Raw genomic sequence first — 17,868 nt, forward strand, 5'->3', positions numbered from 1 at the left:
GGTCCATATCAGCAGTAATTGGTTCAGTTTTGGTCAGTAATATTTATATATTATGTATATGTTAGTAATATGGGGGAGGTCTGCTAAGCATTCTTTTTGACTAATCTATTTTTGGACAGATTTATCCCCAGTTTGGTGCTGCTCTTTTTCTTTTTTTCTTTTTTTTTTTTTTACATAATGGTGAATTGTCATGTTCACAGAATATCATGTAATTTCCGATTTAAATCAGTTCAGTTGTGAACATCAGCAATATTAAATACGACGGTGGCTATTCAGTGTAATGTATATTGGTGTCATATCCTGTACCATGTCAAACTGTTGAAAACAAGGCCAGTTCGCATTATTGTAATGACATCCTGCTGTTAGTCTGCCATCTGCTAGCCAATCATTTGCCAATTCTGGCCAGAGCTGATCTCTCATTTCATTACTCACTCACAGTGGCCACCATTTCCTTAGAAGTCCATTATCTTGTTGCTGTCTTCGTCAACCTTTTGCATATTTGAAATGTCATAAATTTGTCGTTTGAGAGGAGGCACCTGGTCAGAATTTTGTTACCAGATAGAGGGTCTCATGGGTTTCAGTGGAAAATCAAGCCGACCTTCAGGAGGCTTGCATACAAGTCTGTCTCCACACTATCAGATCAGGGGAATATTGATTGGATCTTTGGAAGTAGCCAGTTTACCCAAATAGAAAAATTTTCTTGACAGCAGACATTCACACAAGGAAACATGTTTTTGTTTGAAAACGTTTTCTGAACATAGGCTTCCCATGTTGAGTCTGACAAAATGTAAACCACAGCCTTTTAGTAAAAGTACCATGGACCTCTACACTCAGATGAATCTAGTCTTCCATCAGAAAAATTTAACTTTCCATGGAAATAATGATCTAGATTTCATTTCACCATCTTGTTTTCCAATCTCACCATACGTGGAAGTGCATAGTTTACTCTTCTTTTTTTTTCTTCTTTGAAACCATTTTACAGAAACATAAGCCAGTTACGTTTGTATATATTTAGTTTGAAGGAAACCTTACCTGGGGTTGAGGTCTCTGGAATAAACCCTGCCACATTCAGACACAAATACCTCAGTGACATCTGCAGGAAGCTGGCCCAGGGGCCACTGTCATAATGGTAATTTTCTTGCAGGCCATTTGCACATCCTAAAATAAAGGTGAACCCTCCGCCTTGTGCAATTCTGCACCAGTGAGTCGTGGTAAAGTATGTGTAATTAAGGAAATTTTTTCCCCCAAATTGTTTCTTGCCATGACCCATATTCTCTTCCTTCATCTCTCCATTCCTCACTGTCAGATGTTACAATGCCATCTTTTTTACACAGCTGTCAGATGACACTGCTTCCACTAACGCAAGGGAGGCTATTTGCTGCAGCTTGTTGACATTTCTCCACATGGCGGACTACTAGTTTGGACAGGAATCCAGACCCCTTCCAGGGCCTGCACCATGCCTGTAGATCACATTAAGTATGTTAGTTAAATGCAATTTTAGGAATAGAATTTCCTCTAGAACACACTGTCCTGTTAATCTAAACTGCTATTCAGTTGTGAAAAAATTCAGCCACTCCAAACAAAATGGAATTCAACAGTAATTTTATTCAACAAAATCAGATTCATGAAACAGATTGATAAACACACACTTTTACATTGTATATCATTTGTACTTGCGTAAGCAATGAGTGATCACATTTCTGCTCATTTTCCTGTATTTCCTAAGGGGACATGAACGAGGCTTGTCATCAAAAGCATGCAACCTTCATATCGGGGACCAGTCGGCACACAGAACATCTCCCTCTGTTGTTTCCACATCGAATCTTCGTCTCCATAACTCTGTAATCCATAACTTGAGCAAATGAGACAACTTACACATGGCTTGTAAGTTGGGATATGAATTGTTTTCAACCCACAAAACTTGCTGAAAGCATGCTTTTCTTTTCAGATAAATATGCAAAACAGTAGAACAAATGAAGCTGGACTGGTGTTTCTTCTTCCCTTGCATTTTTCCATCTTTTTTAGCCAAGACTCGCCAGCATAAGATAACCAGCGCTAAAAATACTGTCACAAGTCGTTAATCTCTAATGAAAACACTTTCTTTGCACAACCAAGACAGTAGTCTGACAAAGAGGTTACAGTTTCACACTGACAACTGATTTTAAAGCTAAACGTTTTGATCAGAATCGATGAAAAATTTGGTAGAATTTTATGAAAAATCATTTGTGGCAGGGGTGTTTTCAAACGCAGCTGTGTGTATGGGAAATTCAAACTGAGTCCCATATCTAGGGGGTATGAAGAATTCAACACTTGTCACACACACATGCTGCTGGTATGATTAGTCACTGGGGAGGGAAAGAAAAGAGACCCACCCTAATTTATAATGTGATAGGTGAAATTATGAACATGAATCAGAAATTGGGTAAAGATCAAAACATGAAAGACACTGGCTAGCAGTTCATACACATGGCTGTGAGGTCCAGATTTGCATTTTGTATTATCTCAAGTTTTTGTCAGTCAGTTCACTTATTGATAATCCAGTCCACAATGTTGTTGTAGCAGTACTTCGGAGCATCATAGGCCCAGATGAAGTCAAGGTGCTCCCATGAGGGCACAGAATAGTTAGCAATCAAGGATGGGGTGATGTGCTTTAACAGCCAGTCCACGTCAGTTGGATCAGCCAAAAAGTCATTACCTCCAGCATAGGTCACCACTGGCACATGGAAGTCGGACAGATTGTACTGTGGGGGAGTGGGCTGCACACAGTCCCTTAAATGATCAGTAACTATGTAAATGCAACAGCTCATATAAAGAAAACTGGTAAATCACAGAATAGAAAGACACTGCTCACTGATGTCAGAATGGAACAAAAAACCCGACACCACAACTAAGTGAAAAGTTGTCACCATCTGATATGTATAAAGAATTACACAATCAGATAGTTCATAATGGATTTGCAACAGCTCTGTGGGGATAATCAAGACTGCTTGACTCTCATATTCTGGCATCAGTTCAGCCCAGAAATTAAGACACCTACAGTATTGTCTTGAATTCTGAACAACATTCCTGACTCCTGATCTTCCAGTTTGAGCCCATAGCACACACTGGATAGGGTATCAATTGTTGAAGAGATAAGGATTGCATTTCAGTCCAATGCCAAGCTTCAGCAAAATTTATTGTTAGTGGATTTTATAAATTGTGTATGGACTCTGCTACACTTTTGCTTGAGTGGCCTCGTCAGGTTTGAAACCCTTAAGCCAAGCGCAATCTTGAACAAGTGCAAGAAACGTGCGGAACAACCTAAAAAAAAAAAAAAATCTTTGATTTAAGACATTAAACATGAGCAAATACATGAAATTTGAAGATAGAGATGAAAATGAAATTTTGTCTCGAAAAAAAAAAAGGCAATCATGGGAATTTTCTAAAGCTTATATACAAAAAAGAAAGAAATAACATCAAAATACTGCATTATTGTTATAACGTTTCATGATATCAGAAGTGGATGAGTCAGTCATTTATTGTGAATTCCCTTAGAAAAGGACTGGGTAGTTTTCCTTGGTTTGTTAACAATCAACAGTTTGAATCGAGTTGCCAGGAATCTGCCAAAGTCGTTAGTTAATTAAATTCATGTGTATTAACAAAACAAACACACATTTTTAGATGGTGTCAGAAACACCAATTAATCTTACTTTCTGACAAAACCATATCGATCACAAATACCATTCAAACAGATCTACCTAGCCTGCACAATACTGAACACTCCCTCAGGCTTCATCATTGACATTAGCTATTTGTGCTTTGTTGATCAAAGTAACTAAGTGTGAATCGTATTTAATTACTTTAAACAGTAATTTACTGACATATTTTGTGTTTTTGATGACGTCACTTCATTATGGCTGCACTACAGAAAAATCCTATTAACTGGAATACTAAGAACCTTTGTGACAAATGACAGGTTTGAAAAAATTTGCTGATCTTGTTTCTAAAGGACCACTCAGATTAGTAAGATCCACATATCTGCTGATCTGGGTTGGAGAAATAGGAAGAAACATTTTTAATTCACAGAATTTGTCTAAAGAAGACAGCAAAACTGTTGCTGTGCTCACAGACAAATTCAAAGAAATTGTCAAAGACAGCAGATATGATACACCTGACAAGATGATGTATGACAAAATTGTTTCGAGTATTCTCTATCAACACAGGTGATATGCAATGGACACAGCAACAGAAATAGCCACCACACATGAAGCCATGAAACCGTTCTTACAATCAATGGAGAATGAACAAGCATCAGCAGTTGCGGTCTCAAATTCAAAACAATGTTCCCAAGACAAATCCTTTCCATACCAAAAATTTACCAGAACGGACACAACAAAACAATCGGCTGCAAACATGGACCATGAGAATGCCTTGCTTTTGGACAAATTTGCTTAAGTACAACCAACGGTTTATAGTTTGCATGGCAAGGAAAAGACCAAAGCAATCCACTTTAAAGAGAACAGTCCGCACTATGGAGGAGAGCAATAGAGAGGAAGAAAATCTGTTCAAAGCATTTACTAGTCGGATAATACAAAGAAGACAATTTATGCAACCAACGCAGGTGATTCTATTAGGCTCTAGTCACTAGCATACAGGTTGATAGCCCTTGGCTATGTACAAATAATGACAAATCCACCACCAATGAAGCGCTGTTCTGATCAACCTGGATGGTTGCATAAGTCAACCACTGAAAATCAGTGTCTGCATTTCAATGAAGATGATGTACAAAGGAAAAATATATCAAGGTCTGATTCAAGTTGCTGACACCATCACTGAAACAAATGATTATCAAGCTTGTCCTGTCTGTTGAAAACAATCCAGCTACGAAAGTAATCTACGGAAATCAAAGTATTTTCAGGATTAAGATGCCCTGGAAGGTGAGATATCTATAGATCTGAAGCCCAAAACTACACCTTGTGACCAAGCATCCATCCAAGACGTTTACCACATGCAATAAACTCGAAACAGAACAACACAAGATAAGTTTCACAAAAGTGACCGAACCCACTGATTGGGTCAATTCGCTGATCATTGTTGAGAAACCCAATGGTAAACTTAGAACATTCTTGGACCCAAGGATTTAAACAATGCAGTCAATCCCAATGCCTACACTGTATGATGCACCTTCCAAAACAGCAGGAAATAAGTACTTCAGTAAGCTTGAGAGTCAATCCAGTTACTGGCAACAAACTGGATATGAAATACTCATACCTTACCACTTTCAACACACCATTTTGTACGCTACAGGTTAAACAGACTTCCATTCCACATCATCAGTGCCCAAGACAAATTTAAGAGGAAATGGATGAAATATTTCAAGAAGTCCCAAGCGTATCACCACTTGATATCATCATCAGAGGCAAAACAGTGGAGGAGCATGACAGAAATCCGCAAGCTGCACGAGACAAAATCACACCAGCAGATTTGAAATGGAATGCTGAAAAACTGTTGGACAGAAGAAGTTGAATACTTCGAACATGTCATCTCTGCAAAAGGCCTCAAACCTGATCCCTTCAAACTAAAGGCAATTCAGGCAATGGCTCCACCCAAAGACAAATTCAAACCATGATGGGTGTGATAATGTATCTTGCCAATTTGCACCAAAACCTCTAACTCACAAAACTGATCAGAGATCTCAAAGATATAGAATTTCTCTGGGACAAGCCACACGAAGATACACTGAAGAAAACAAAGGAGACTATACTCAGTCAACATATTCTGGCATACTTTGATCCAGAAAAGCAAGTGACACAGCATATTGACACCAGCAAGCATGGTCTTGGAGTTGTAATCCTGCAACAAGGCAGACCAGTCACATTCGCTTCAAAATCCCTCACCTCCACAGAGCAAAACTATGCCCAAATAAAACAGCTAGATGCAATTGTCTTTGGCTGCAAGCATTTTTATCTATTTCTTGAGAATCAAAAAGTCATCATTCAGTCAGACCACAAACCATTGGAAAGAATCTCAAAGAAGCCATTTCCCAAAGCACCACCTAGACTCCAGAGAATGCTCCTTTGATGGTCGGACCTATAGAAGAAATTGATGTTTCCTGAGACTGAACCAGACCCCATCCTAGACATACGTGCTATGCAACTTTTAAAAAAAAAACTTGTACATGAACAGAACCAGAGCCAGATGAGGATCACAATGAAAGCAAAACCAGCCCTTCACAAATAGAAAATGTGACAGTTTCATGTAACATCTTCAAAATAACATGTGGCCAAACTGTGAAAAAAAAGAAAAGAAAAAAGATCAAATTAGCCATAAAGCCCATTCTATTTCAATGATTCATGGTTTGTTGACAATGAATGGTTGATATAAAACAACTGCAATCTGCAAAGATCTAGTTAATACACTTGCACTTACCTAGTCACCCAAACAACAACACATTTTTAGAGCTCCCATCCCAGCTCAGTCACCCCTGACCTCCATAACAGCCCACTTTGTCAACAGGCACTCAACAACCCCTTTCCTCCCCCTCCACATATCACAGATCAACCCCTGATTAACAATCAAAACAGGAAAAATTACCATACCTGATGGTAGTGCTCCATGTTGGCTCTGGCTGACCCATAGTCAAACTTCTGGAAAGCATCAGAATTCACGCCCTGCAACCCATTTCATTATGCGTTACTCCATGCATTTATTTCATTTATTCACAAGCCTGACATGAAAATGCATCTTGTATGGACAGGAGTACTACAACTAAAATTGTGGTCTTAACAATATATCCTTTTATTTTTCACTTTTAATTTTCAGACTGTCGATATTCTCAATCACAACTGAACTTAACCCTTACATCACCAGCTATGTTCAAGCTGCTAACATCTGCTAGCTGGCTAAGTCAACTGCACAGTACAGTTGAAAACCGGCTGTGCAGCAGAGCAGCCAGTGGGGAATGTGGGGTACTCGTTTTTTCGCTGCCATGTGGCACAAACTTTTCCACTGTCACTGTCAGCAGCAAAATCATTTTCTGCCAAATACCTTTTAATTTGACTTGCAGTTTGCCGTCCTGTACAGTGTGGTCTAAAGCGAGACTGCTATTTACAATCTGAACTGGTTGAAGAACTCACCATCATTCAAACTAGTTTAAAAAAGCCGCAGAAAATCGCTCCAAACTGCATGAGAGTTCGTTCAACAATGAGAAGGATGTTTTTGGTACATGTAGCAGGAAGTGCTGACAATGTTTGTTATTATTTTTTGAAGAGTAGCGCAAGTTTGTTAACTCTAATGCTCAAGTCACCGACCAGTGACAGCAGCGTTCTCCCTTCAAGTTGCCGTGCGGCAACTGTGGTGTTCTCGCTGCAAGTCAGCGAGTGGCGACAGCAGCGACCAAAGGATTAACATCTGCTCCTCTTCGAAGTGAATCTAACATCTCATCAATCACAAGGCAAAATAAGTTAAACAGTTTAGTCCAAATGCTGTTATATGAAGAATGTTCTACTTTTTTAGTGTTGTGTGTGTATGTGTGGGTGGGAGGTGCTGCATGTGTGTGTGTGTGAGTGTGTGTGATTGTAAGCTGTGGTGTGTGTGTGTGTGTGTGTGTATTCTCAGTTGAAAGAAAACAACTGAATGGAAAAAAAAAAGAGTTAAAATCTTAATGTGAGAAACCCATCTGCAGTTACGGTCTTTATTCACAACAGTGATTTTACCCACAGCCCATTGCTACCCATGACACCATAAATAAAACAATTCTAGTAAACCAGACAAACTCACCTGAGCGAAATGCAGTATGTTCTGTACTGATGTACCCCCAGGGTTGTGGGCAACATATACTGGGATTCGAGTCTGAAACAAATGTCTTTTTCCTCCAGACACAAGCATATGCACCGGTAGCACTAACAACATTTTAACCTGACAAAACTGCAGAACACATTAGCGCCAAATGTTCCCTTTTGCCTTCATCAACAACAAACAGCACAGAACAATACTGTCAATCTTCATAACAATGAAATCATAACAAGGCAAGTAATGTTACATGGTAAACAATTAAAAAAAATATATATTTAATTGTAATTTTTGCTTCTTAAAATATACAGGCACACAACTTCAAGCCACTGCTATTCGCTACCCATTGTCAGCTTGCACATGAATGAATAAAAGGGGCAGAGAAAAAGAACATGAAGCCCCTATTTCATATGGATACTGTTATTTTTCATGTGCACACACCAACAACAGCAGAAGTTTATTCAAGACTGACATTGTCATTTGGGCCTAACACGCCAGACTTAAACAAACAAAACTAAACCAGCACACGCGCCGCTTCAATGTGCTTGACAATGAACCAAAATATCAATGAAGCAATGAAGAAGATAGACTGAAAGGGAACAAAGGGAGAAAAACAGGGGGAAAATGGGTGAAATATCCATCCCCTAACATACAAAAAACAAAAGACACTCAGCACATAAAAGATATCAATAATAACAAATTAACAAATAAAACTGAACTCTGCCTACACTACAAGATATATGGGTTAAATACTGTGATCTGAAGAATGAAAGGATTCAAAATCGAATTTGCCTTCTTTCTGTTTTTTTTCTTAATGGTTATATGACTATACAACTTCCCATACATGTTAGTTTGTTACACACTAAAACCATTTTTTTTCTCCTTAAGCAGACAACAAGCATAACACTGCTGAGAAAACCTTTCCTTCCAGCTCATCTTCTCACCTCATTTAAATGCGTTCGGTCAAAGCCGCCAAGTATGAACAGGATGTTCTCACAGAGGATGTCACTGAGGTCCTCACAGACGTCCACAGCCAGGAAATCCATGATCTTCTTGTTATACGACAGAAAGTCGTAGTGACCCAGAAGGTCAAAGGCCAGCTGCAGAATGAAAAAGGTATCAAGAAAACAATTTTTCATCTCAAATTATAAGGTTTCTTTTTTTTCTTTTTTTTGGGGGAGGGGTGGGGGGGGGGGGGGGTGATGGTGGTGGTAGCAGTCATTTATTTTGTTTGATATTGTGAAATTAACTATATGCTCATCTCCAATTGCTTGATAGCATGAAGGTCAGTGACATGTCATTTACCTGAAAAGTATATAAACCTGATATAAATTATAAGCTAGTTCAAGTGTAATCCTTTCTAAAAATCCAGTACCTCCTTCCTCCGCCTTTTTCTGTTTACTTTTAACCTCTTGACTGCGCTGTTGACGTACGGCGTACGTCATGAAATGTCGCTCAGCAATGCTGTATTGACGTGCGCCGTACGTCATGTTACAACGTTCTATGTTTCGAGTCCCGCATTACAGAAAATACAGTCTGCTAACCATTAAATTAGCTCCCCTGATAGCTCTTTATCTCCTGAGTTCCATAAGCTAAAATTATTCATTGGATTGTCATATTTATGGCGAAAGTTTTGCAAGTTTGTACGAAGCTCAAGTTGTGTTTGCAAAGCCATGGCTGAACGCAGACAAACCCCAACACTTGCACTTGTATTGAAAGAATTCTTTCGTGATGCAAACAGTAGAGATGAAGATTGTGGACTGAATGAGACAGAACTGCGTGAAGTTGATGCCGAAGACGCTGATTTTGACAGTGCAGGGGGGTGGGAGGTGGAGTTATTGACGAAACTGAAGACAGACAAGCTCAGCTGATTCAAGATGCAGGTGGGTGTTTTCGAGGTTTGTCAGTTTATTGTTTGCTTTCTGTTTGTTGTAACAATGAATATGACTGCATTGTGTGTGTTTTGAATGTGTTAGCTGTGGTAAGTGGCTTCGTCAGTCACTGATCAGTGAATGTGAGTGAGAGTCAGTCAGTCACGTGGGTACTGTGACCATCACAGCCCAGGGGGGCGTGGCTTGCTGGCTGGCTCATTGTTGATGACAGCGTGTGTCGCTCGCCTGCAGCTTTCTGTGTGTTCGTTCCTGAGTGTGTATTGGTTTGTTGTTGTTGTTATTGTTGTTGTTGTTGTTGTGTGTGTGTGGTGTGTGTGTGAGTGAGAGAGAGAGAGAGGGGGGGGGGGAGATGATGTTTATAAAACTGAAATCAGAGAATGATATACAGAACTGTATGCCTAAATTACTTTGTAAATGCAACACTTGTAGAAGTGTGTGTGTGTGTGTGTGTGTGTGTGTGTGTGTGTTGTCATTTTGTTTTGTATGAGAAAGAGAGAATGAAGGGGGTGTGGCATACCATGAACCAGTTTCAGTGTGTGTGTGTTTTGGGGGTTTGGGGTGGGGGGTGGGGTAGGTATGTGTGTGTTTGTATTTCAGCTTCTGAAAACAATGCTTCTGAAAACAATCAGAAATAAAATGGTACCATTTCATGATCTTTTTATATGTAAAAACCAAAAACCAAACCCAAAACCCAACAAACTTAGTCTTTTATGCAATGTGTTTCAGGTATGCAGCATGGTGATGATCATGATGTTCATCCTGGATCATCTGGAGTTGACAACTTGCCACAAACCTACAGCTGAAGACCAGCAGCAGCAAGACCAAAGGGCAGTAAACAAGCCTCCAGCAATTCTGGATTACAACAAAAACATGGGTGCCATGGACCATCATGACCAACAACTGCATCCCTACAATGTCACAAGGAAAACCCTGAAGTGGTACAAATAGCTGTGTGTGCATTTTCTACAAATTGCCATGCTGAATGCACACATCCTCTACAAAAAAGCAGGCAACAACAGTACACTCCTGGACTTCAGAAGGATGTAATTAGTGCCATGATTTTTGGTGACCAAGACACTGCTAAAGATGACCACGCTGTTTGTCTTGTGTGGACGACACTTCATCCCACCTACCCCACAGAAGGCCTGGCCACAAAGGAGGTGCAGAGTCTGCTGGAAGAAAGGACAAAGAAAGGATGTGGGGTTCTACTGCCCAGACTGCCCCAGCAAACCAGCACTGTGTCTTGAAGACTGTTTCTGCAAGTACCACACACTGGGTTTTTACTGGCGATAGATCCTGGGTGAGTACACCCTTTTCATTCTTTGTGTGGACTGTTTTGGTGTCTTATGCACCTGGACACTGTTGCTCAGCCTTGACAGTGTGTGTGGTTGATCACAACAGTCACAAGAAAGACAGATTGAGAACCTGGTTGATATTGTAGCACCTACATGGTGGAATGACAGTCCCAATTTTTTTTTATTAATGCATTTTATGGAATTTTTCTGTTAGATTGACTCATTATTTGAACATGTGAGTATCAAAAACAAAATCTTGGTTCATTTTCCTTTCATTTGATATATACTTTTATGCACTTATCTTCAGTACTTTTTGAAATATAAGCAAATTAAAATCATTGGCGTGTTTTTCTTGTTTTTCTGAAAATTTTCTCAGCATACGCCATAGCAAAACGTACTAGCAGTGAAGGGGTTAATGAAAAGCCAAACAGAAAAACACGCGCATACACACGCGTGTGCACGCACACACACAAACACACACACATGGACACACACACACAACACTCACAGCTATATCTTTAGCGATGGGGGAGAGAAGTCTAAGGGGGCTCTCAATGTGACGCACTTTGGCCACAGGGGCCAGTGCGTAGAATCGCTTGATGAAGGAAGCCAGCGTATGGTTGGTGCTGAAGCCAGCAAAGCCCATCAGAGTGCCCTGCGAGTGACCTGCATAATGCACCTGCTTTGCCCCTGTAGTTCTCACCACATGATCCACCATTGCCGGCAGATCAAAGGCTGCCATTTGGTCCCAGCTGAAATAAAACAATAAATAACTATAATAACAGAGATGGTCTGATTAACTGAACAGGTCTGGGAGTACACCGTACACATTTCAAATCAGTTCTGGCTTAGAGCACCTTAATCTCTACACTCAGGTTCATATCCAGATCAGCCTAAAAACAGATCACAAACTACAGAAGGAAAACCATTTCATACAGTAATAGAAATGTAACAGAAACCTGACAATATTATCATCTTTATTAATCAATAGAAATGATAATAATCCAAATTATAATAATATCATTTATTTTCAGTCTAATATCATCATCTTAGATGAACAGACGAAAAATAAATAAACGAACTGACTGTGGAAATATTTGGGTTTCTTTATATTTTTTTCTGCCCTTCCCAGAAGTGCATTATCAATAGAATGTGTGGAAAGAACTGATTTATTTTTTTGCTATTTGGAAGCATAATTTGATATTGATAAACTAAGTTTTTCCAGAAAAAATTAAAATTAAACTTTACGACACACAAATACAAACACAAACACATTCACAAACAAGCACATCAACACACACACACACACACACACAACTAAAATACTGTGTTGTTTCATAGATTCATGTTGTGTGTAAACACACAAGTGAGCTAAAAACTGCTTCAATATCGCAAATACCAGATGTGGTAGATAACTGCCAGCCATAAAAACCTTAGCGCCATTGCATTATACAAAATGTTAACTGAAGATCCACCATGCATATTTCTGTCAGTCACTATACAGCATAAAACACTTCCATTTTCGAGAAACTTATGACTTCTCTCATCCGTCCCTCAACACAATGTGAACTAGAGCCCTGTACCTCCATGCCCAAAACTCCTCCTGGTCAGGTTTGAGGTAGGTGTGATTGCTGGAGTACATGTTGCCTCGCACATTGCCCAGCCATACGTCAGCACCTGCGTCGGCAAGCATGTAGCCAAGGCTCTCATTGACTAGATTGTCCAGCCAGTTGGACGATGATGCCTCCAGCCCATGCTGGATTATCACCACTGGCTTCTCTTTTGCTGCAAAAAAACAACAGGTCATTATTTCCCACACCTACTGGAATGATACAAATAATAGATGATTATTTTCCACATCAACTTGATTATCATACTTATTTTTCACACCAACTGGAAAATGATATAACCAATAGGCAATTATTTTCTACATCAACTTGAATATGATACCAATAATAAGTAATTATTTTCCACACCAACTTGAACATGATACCAATAACAGGTACTTGTTTTCCACACCCACTGGAATATATACCAAAAACAGGTAATTGTTTTCTTGACAAACTGGAATATGTCCCCATAAGAGGTAATTAATTTCAACACCAAGAGGATTTTAATACCGACTTGAATTACATCCACCTTAGGCCAAAAACAACACACTAATGTAACTAGAGCAGCCCCAAAAGAAAGTCTGCATAAAAGTTAATCAACAGACTCATTTGCTCTTAATTTTTTTTTTTTTTTAAACAGACTTATTTGCTCTAGCAGACCTGGGCAAACCTCTATAGATATTAAGTGACCTGTCTGCCCTTTGCACAGTACACATCAGATTCAGCAAAGTTACCCAACATACAGTTGACTCCAAACCTAGGGACCATTGAAAATATTCAACTTCCACAATAGTCAACTTATCCACACCTCAAATAAGTTGACCCTTTCTTGCAGAAAGTTGACTTATCTGATGTATGTAAAGTTAGCCTCAGCTGCATGCATGCTGTTATAATTCCAATTTAGGTTTGGGGCATACAGGTTTGTTCTGTTTTGTTTGTTTGTTGTTGTTTGTTTTTGTTTTGTTTTTGGTTGTTGTTTTTTTGTTGTTTTTTTTGTTTTGTTTTTTTTGTTTGTTTGTTTGTTGTTGTTTTTTGTTTGGTTGTTGTTTTTTTTGGTGCTTTCTGCCTTTTCTTTTCCTTCCACCCACCCCTTTTTTCTTTTGTTGTTTTGCCCCCCAGACCCCATCCCTTGCATTTGTGTCACACTGGTTCATTGGTCCTTTTCTCTTTTTAGTTTTCAAATGCATACAGTGCTTGCACTTATGTGCAGTTTATTCATTTACTTGCAGCATGCAGAATTTACAACTCTCTCCCGTGGACAGTTTTGACTAATCTGACGTGGTTCACCATTTTCATTTACTAAATACAATGTATGTATGTACAAAAAAGAAACAACAAAAACTCTTTGTCTCTGTCTGTCTCTCTCTCTCTCTCTCCTCCCCCCTCTTTCATGAGTGTTAGGGTTTGATGCAGCAAATTTTCGCAAAATTTTTTTATTTTAGCTTGGTGCATAATGTCAGTGTTGACTTAACAGAGGGAAAACTTTACTGGGCACAAAAAATTACACTTACACGAGGTCAAGGGAAATTTACAGAGATAAAGAAGATTGTTGGCTGTGGTCAAAGCAATGTGTTGACTTACAAGATGAGTCAACTTAAAGCAAGGTCGACCAGAGCAGGGAAGACAGTATAAGTTTTGTATATAGCGCACATTCAATCATAACAGATGAAGAAATCTCCATAGCTAAAAACATGGGTCTGTGTACCAACACACCTGGTACAGATGTGGGATGGCGACCATGAGGAATACGCTGCATGTTGAGAATGAAGCCATCCTGGGTGGTAACATAGTGGTTCTCACAGGGGTACCCTTTGCTGGTGATCAGCTGTGTCTGTTTTCAAACACACACACACACACACACACACACACATCACTTTATAGTAATATAGGTTGTAATATTATTGCTAATATTGCCTTTATTCAAGAGATGTAAAATTATAGAACAACATATGTATTGGCAAAATCATGAATGTATATATATATATATATATATATATATATATATATATACATATTTGCATAAATGTATGCAGTATATATCACCAAGCACATGACCAAATATTAAACACCAGAATGTTAAAAAATACTATTTTGTGGTAATCAAAAGAGTAACACCTGTTGAATTTTATTCTTTTTGCTGTTTCAATTAATGAAACTAGTCTAAAATCCCTTAGAATTATTAAACAGATATAGGGGGGAAATATATACACAAACATTTCTCTTAAAATGCATGAAAATGCTAGTTTCCAATAATACTAACCAATATGAGAATTGGCTGACATAAAATATAAATTGCTCTGGCCTTATGCAATAGCAGCAACATCAAACAGCACTTGTATGCCTAGTAACAGTAATAGTAACACCATGAACAGTTGAGCAGACCAGGAGTGATTACAGCTTTTGTGGGGGAGGAGGGTTGGGTGGAGAGGCTCCCAACCAAATACCAGGGATATAGAGAATGTGATAACATTTTCATTGGTTTTACTATTGACACATCAACTTTATGAAAAGTTTCAGTTTTAAGTTTAATTACTTGATTTTTTTTTTTTTTTTTTTTTTTTTTTTTTAAAGAAGGTCAATAAGTTCATTTCTTTTAATCAGTTATGGTGAAACCTGTGAAGTCCTAACTGATAGCAATGGTTACATTAGCTAGTTTCACGTTCAGTTTCCTCAAAAAATGTCAGATGTCAAATACAGCACTGAACACTATACTGTAGTCATTCTTGTTGTAAGGCCAACTATAGTTTTATCTTCACATACCTAGCTATGAGGGCAAAGTCCACTGGATAACATATATATCTGTTTCAAAAGCACACTAATCTAGTACAATGTAGTCTTGCTCTATGACAGATTTATTGCATATGTGCACACACTAACTAACTAATTAACTAACTATAAACAGACACTCATAATCACATGAATAATGAATGTACAAACATATGCACCCACACAAATAAACACATGCCATAATACTGACTCAGTTAAGGTCTCATGGTATTTTATGGCCATTGGGGCAGTAATTTCATATCCACTGTGTATTAGGCTCCACACAGTAAAATCCTCTCCTTCCACCATTTTAATCTTCTCCATCCAAAGTCAGGCATCCATTCACGCCAGGGTGAAGTGAAGAAAACTAAAGTGCCTTTCCAAAGGACAAAAGACCAGGCTGTAACCGGGCATCGAAACTCCGATCACTGGTGAACAATGGATCAGATGTCCATTCACATGTGCTGAAGTTCATCAAGTTAGGCCTTATGGGTGTCTGTGGGGTACATATAACATGCGCGCGCATGTGTGTGTGTGTGTGTGTGTGTGTGTGTGAGAAAGAGAGAGAGAGCTCATGAACATGTGGCCAATGTGTGTGTGTGTGTGCGTGTGTGCGCTCATGAACATGTGGCAAATGTGTGGGGGGGGAGATGATCTGTGTGTCTGAGACTAAATTTGTGCAGTATTTTATGTGGCTTTGGAATGTGTGTGTGAGTGTGTTCTTCAGTTTAAAGTCTTCTCACATTGTGTGGTTTTTGACAAATATTAATTTTCTCCACTAGTCTCCACGCTTTGATGCCTTCTTGAAACTGAAACCGTATCCACAATCCCACACAGCATTCACCAACACCAACACACACACACATGCACATGCATGCACTGTACAACACAGTCAAGCATTGCTAAAGTTGTGCCCGCGGTATATCATATCATATCATATCAATATCAAGGCATGCAGGCCTGACAAGGCCTTTTGCCCGCTTGATGTGGGGAAGAAAAAGAGAGTCCCCACATATGTCTGGTGCATTTTTCAACATTGAGTGCGCAATGCTTGAAAAATTAATAAATATCAATATGTAAATGAGTTTTGTATTTAAATTTTTTTTAATGAATATCAAGTTAATTTTCAAATGTATTCACTGTTCACTGTTCCTGCGGAAACAACGTCTTGTGACAAATTATTCCAAACATTTGTCACTCTGTTAGTAAAGAAATGTGCAAATCTGTAAGTTTTTACTGAAACTTTTAATAGTTTGTAGGAATGGCCTCTTGTGGCACTATTCTCATTCAATGTAAACAAAGAGTTTATAGTTCTGCTGTCGTATAATCCCCGCGTTTTACGTACCGAATCCATGTACACCTCCGGGTCCACATATTTCAGCAGACGATCAGGAGGCCACTTCAACAAGGCGCCATCCACAACCACCAGCAAGGCTGCACAGTACAACCACCACAAGCACGTAGAATGCGACATCCTCTCAGCTCTCTGCGCTCTCGCCAACTGGCTGACAACAAACCAGTGTGCGAGCAGCTTGGCGAAGGCCGATCAGTCGCCTGATATCAGTGTTGCTGCTTTGAATCATGATCCGGCACGACGGCGGACTTTCACTGTTTTCCGCGTGCATTGTCATATCTCTACCAAGTCATTTTGACCGACGTTCACATGACCGGCATCTGCTCTCGTTGTCGGCAATAGTAGGTGGGGTCAAGGTTTACGACCTTTGCTCTTTTGGCTACACACCTTGTTTAAGGCAGAGGTCAATGCTACACACCAGTTCCAGTTTAAAGAAGGAGTGATAATGTGCTGATTTTAAACACTGTTGTAACCGGATCCCAAAGCTCCCGTTACTAACCCCGTTGTTTAGTGCAGCAGATTCAACTTAATGTCGATGGTAGAGTGGAGTTAAACGACCTATCGGCTTTACGCCCTTAAGGTCAATTAATGTCGATGTTGTCCCAAGAATTTATGTGGGAAAAAGTTGACTGAGCCAATATATATAGTTATCAATGATCACTCACTGGGTACAAATAGACTGGCTGTACCTGTGTAGTAACGATATTAAACATATCTATATGACTAAGCGCGTTGGGTTACGCTGCTGGTCAGGCAATTGCTTGGCAGATGTGATGTAGCGTATATGGATTTGTCCGAACGCAGCCGAGTGACGCCTCCGTCCATGAGATACTGACTAGTACTGATATGAGGCCTTTTCTATATGAATACAGATTTTGTAACTGATATTAAGCACAGCAATTATGGGGTTACTTCTCAGCCGGTGATTATATATAATTTTACATAGGTTTTTCAGTTTTTTAAATGGACAATAGACATTCATAACTATGGACGTGCAGCTCCTTCAGTCTTTTTTCCTTCAGTTCCTTCTCAGTTCCGTTACACGACCAACATCGACTTGCCGATGACTCTGTCTTGGTTCAGTCATGCATGCTGGATATTTTCGTGTCTCAATAACTACTGATGTTAGTGGAGTCTCCCGTCGGACCGACGGATGAGTAGGCAGGCGGCAGGCTTATCTG

The 17,868-nt window shown here is 39.4% G+C and overlaps 1 protein-coding gene across 1 annotated transcript; it reads right to left on the bottom strand.

Annotated features, from left to right (window-relative positions):
• Positions 1-144: 144 nt before the first annotated feature.
• Positions 145-17,003, bottom strand: LOC143292470 (gastric triacylglycerol lipase-like). The gene is made up of 8 exons (XM_076602782.1): positions 16,679-17,003; positions 14,281-14,398; positions 12,541-12,742; positions 11,466-11,709; positions 8,715-8,870; positions 7,759-7,830; positions 6,579-6,650; positions 145-2,756 (listed from the first exon to the last, which is right to left on the bottom strand). Exons 1-8 carry the CDS (start codon positions 16,805-16,807, stop codon positions 2,523-2,525), a joined length of 1,227 nt encoding a protein of 408 aa, XP_076458897.1. The 5' UTR covers positions 16,808-17,003; the 3' UTR covers positions 145-2,522.
• Between the last annotated feature and the right edge of the window lie 865 nt (positions 17,004-17,868).

This window comes from Babylonia areolata, chromosome 18 (genome assembly GCF_041734735.1).
Source record: "Babylonia areolata isolate BAREFJ2019XMU chromosome 18, ASM4173473v1, whole genome shotgun sequence".
In the NCBI taxonomy this organism is placed as follows: Eukaryota; Metazoa; Mollusca; class Gastropoda; order Neogastropoda; family Buccinidae; genus Babylonia; species Babylonia areolata.

Coding starts and splice junctions, on each gene's coding strand:
- LOC143292470 (XM_076602782.1), bottom strand. CDS start 16,807: ATGTCGCATTCTACGTGCTTGTGGTGGTTGTACTGTGCAGCCTTGCTG. Junction 7,831..8,714: donor ACCGAACGCATTTAAATGAG/GTGAGAAGATGA, acceptor CATTTGTTTCAG/ACTCGAATCCCAGTATATGT. Junction 2,757..6,578: donor ACATGGAGCACTACCATCAG/GTATGGTAATTT, acceptor GACTGTGTGCAG/CCCACTCCCCCACAGTACAA.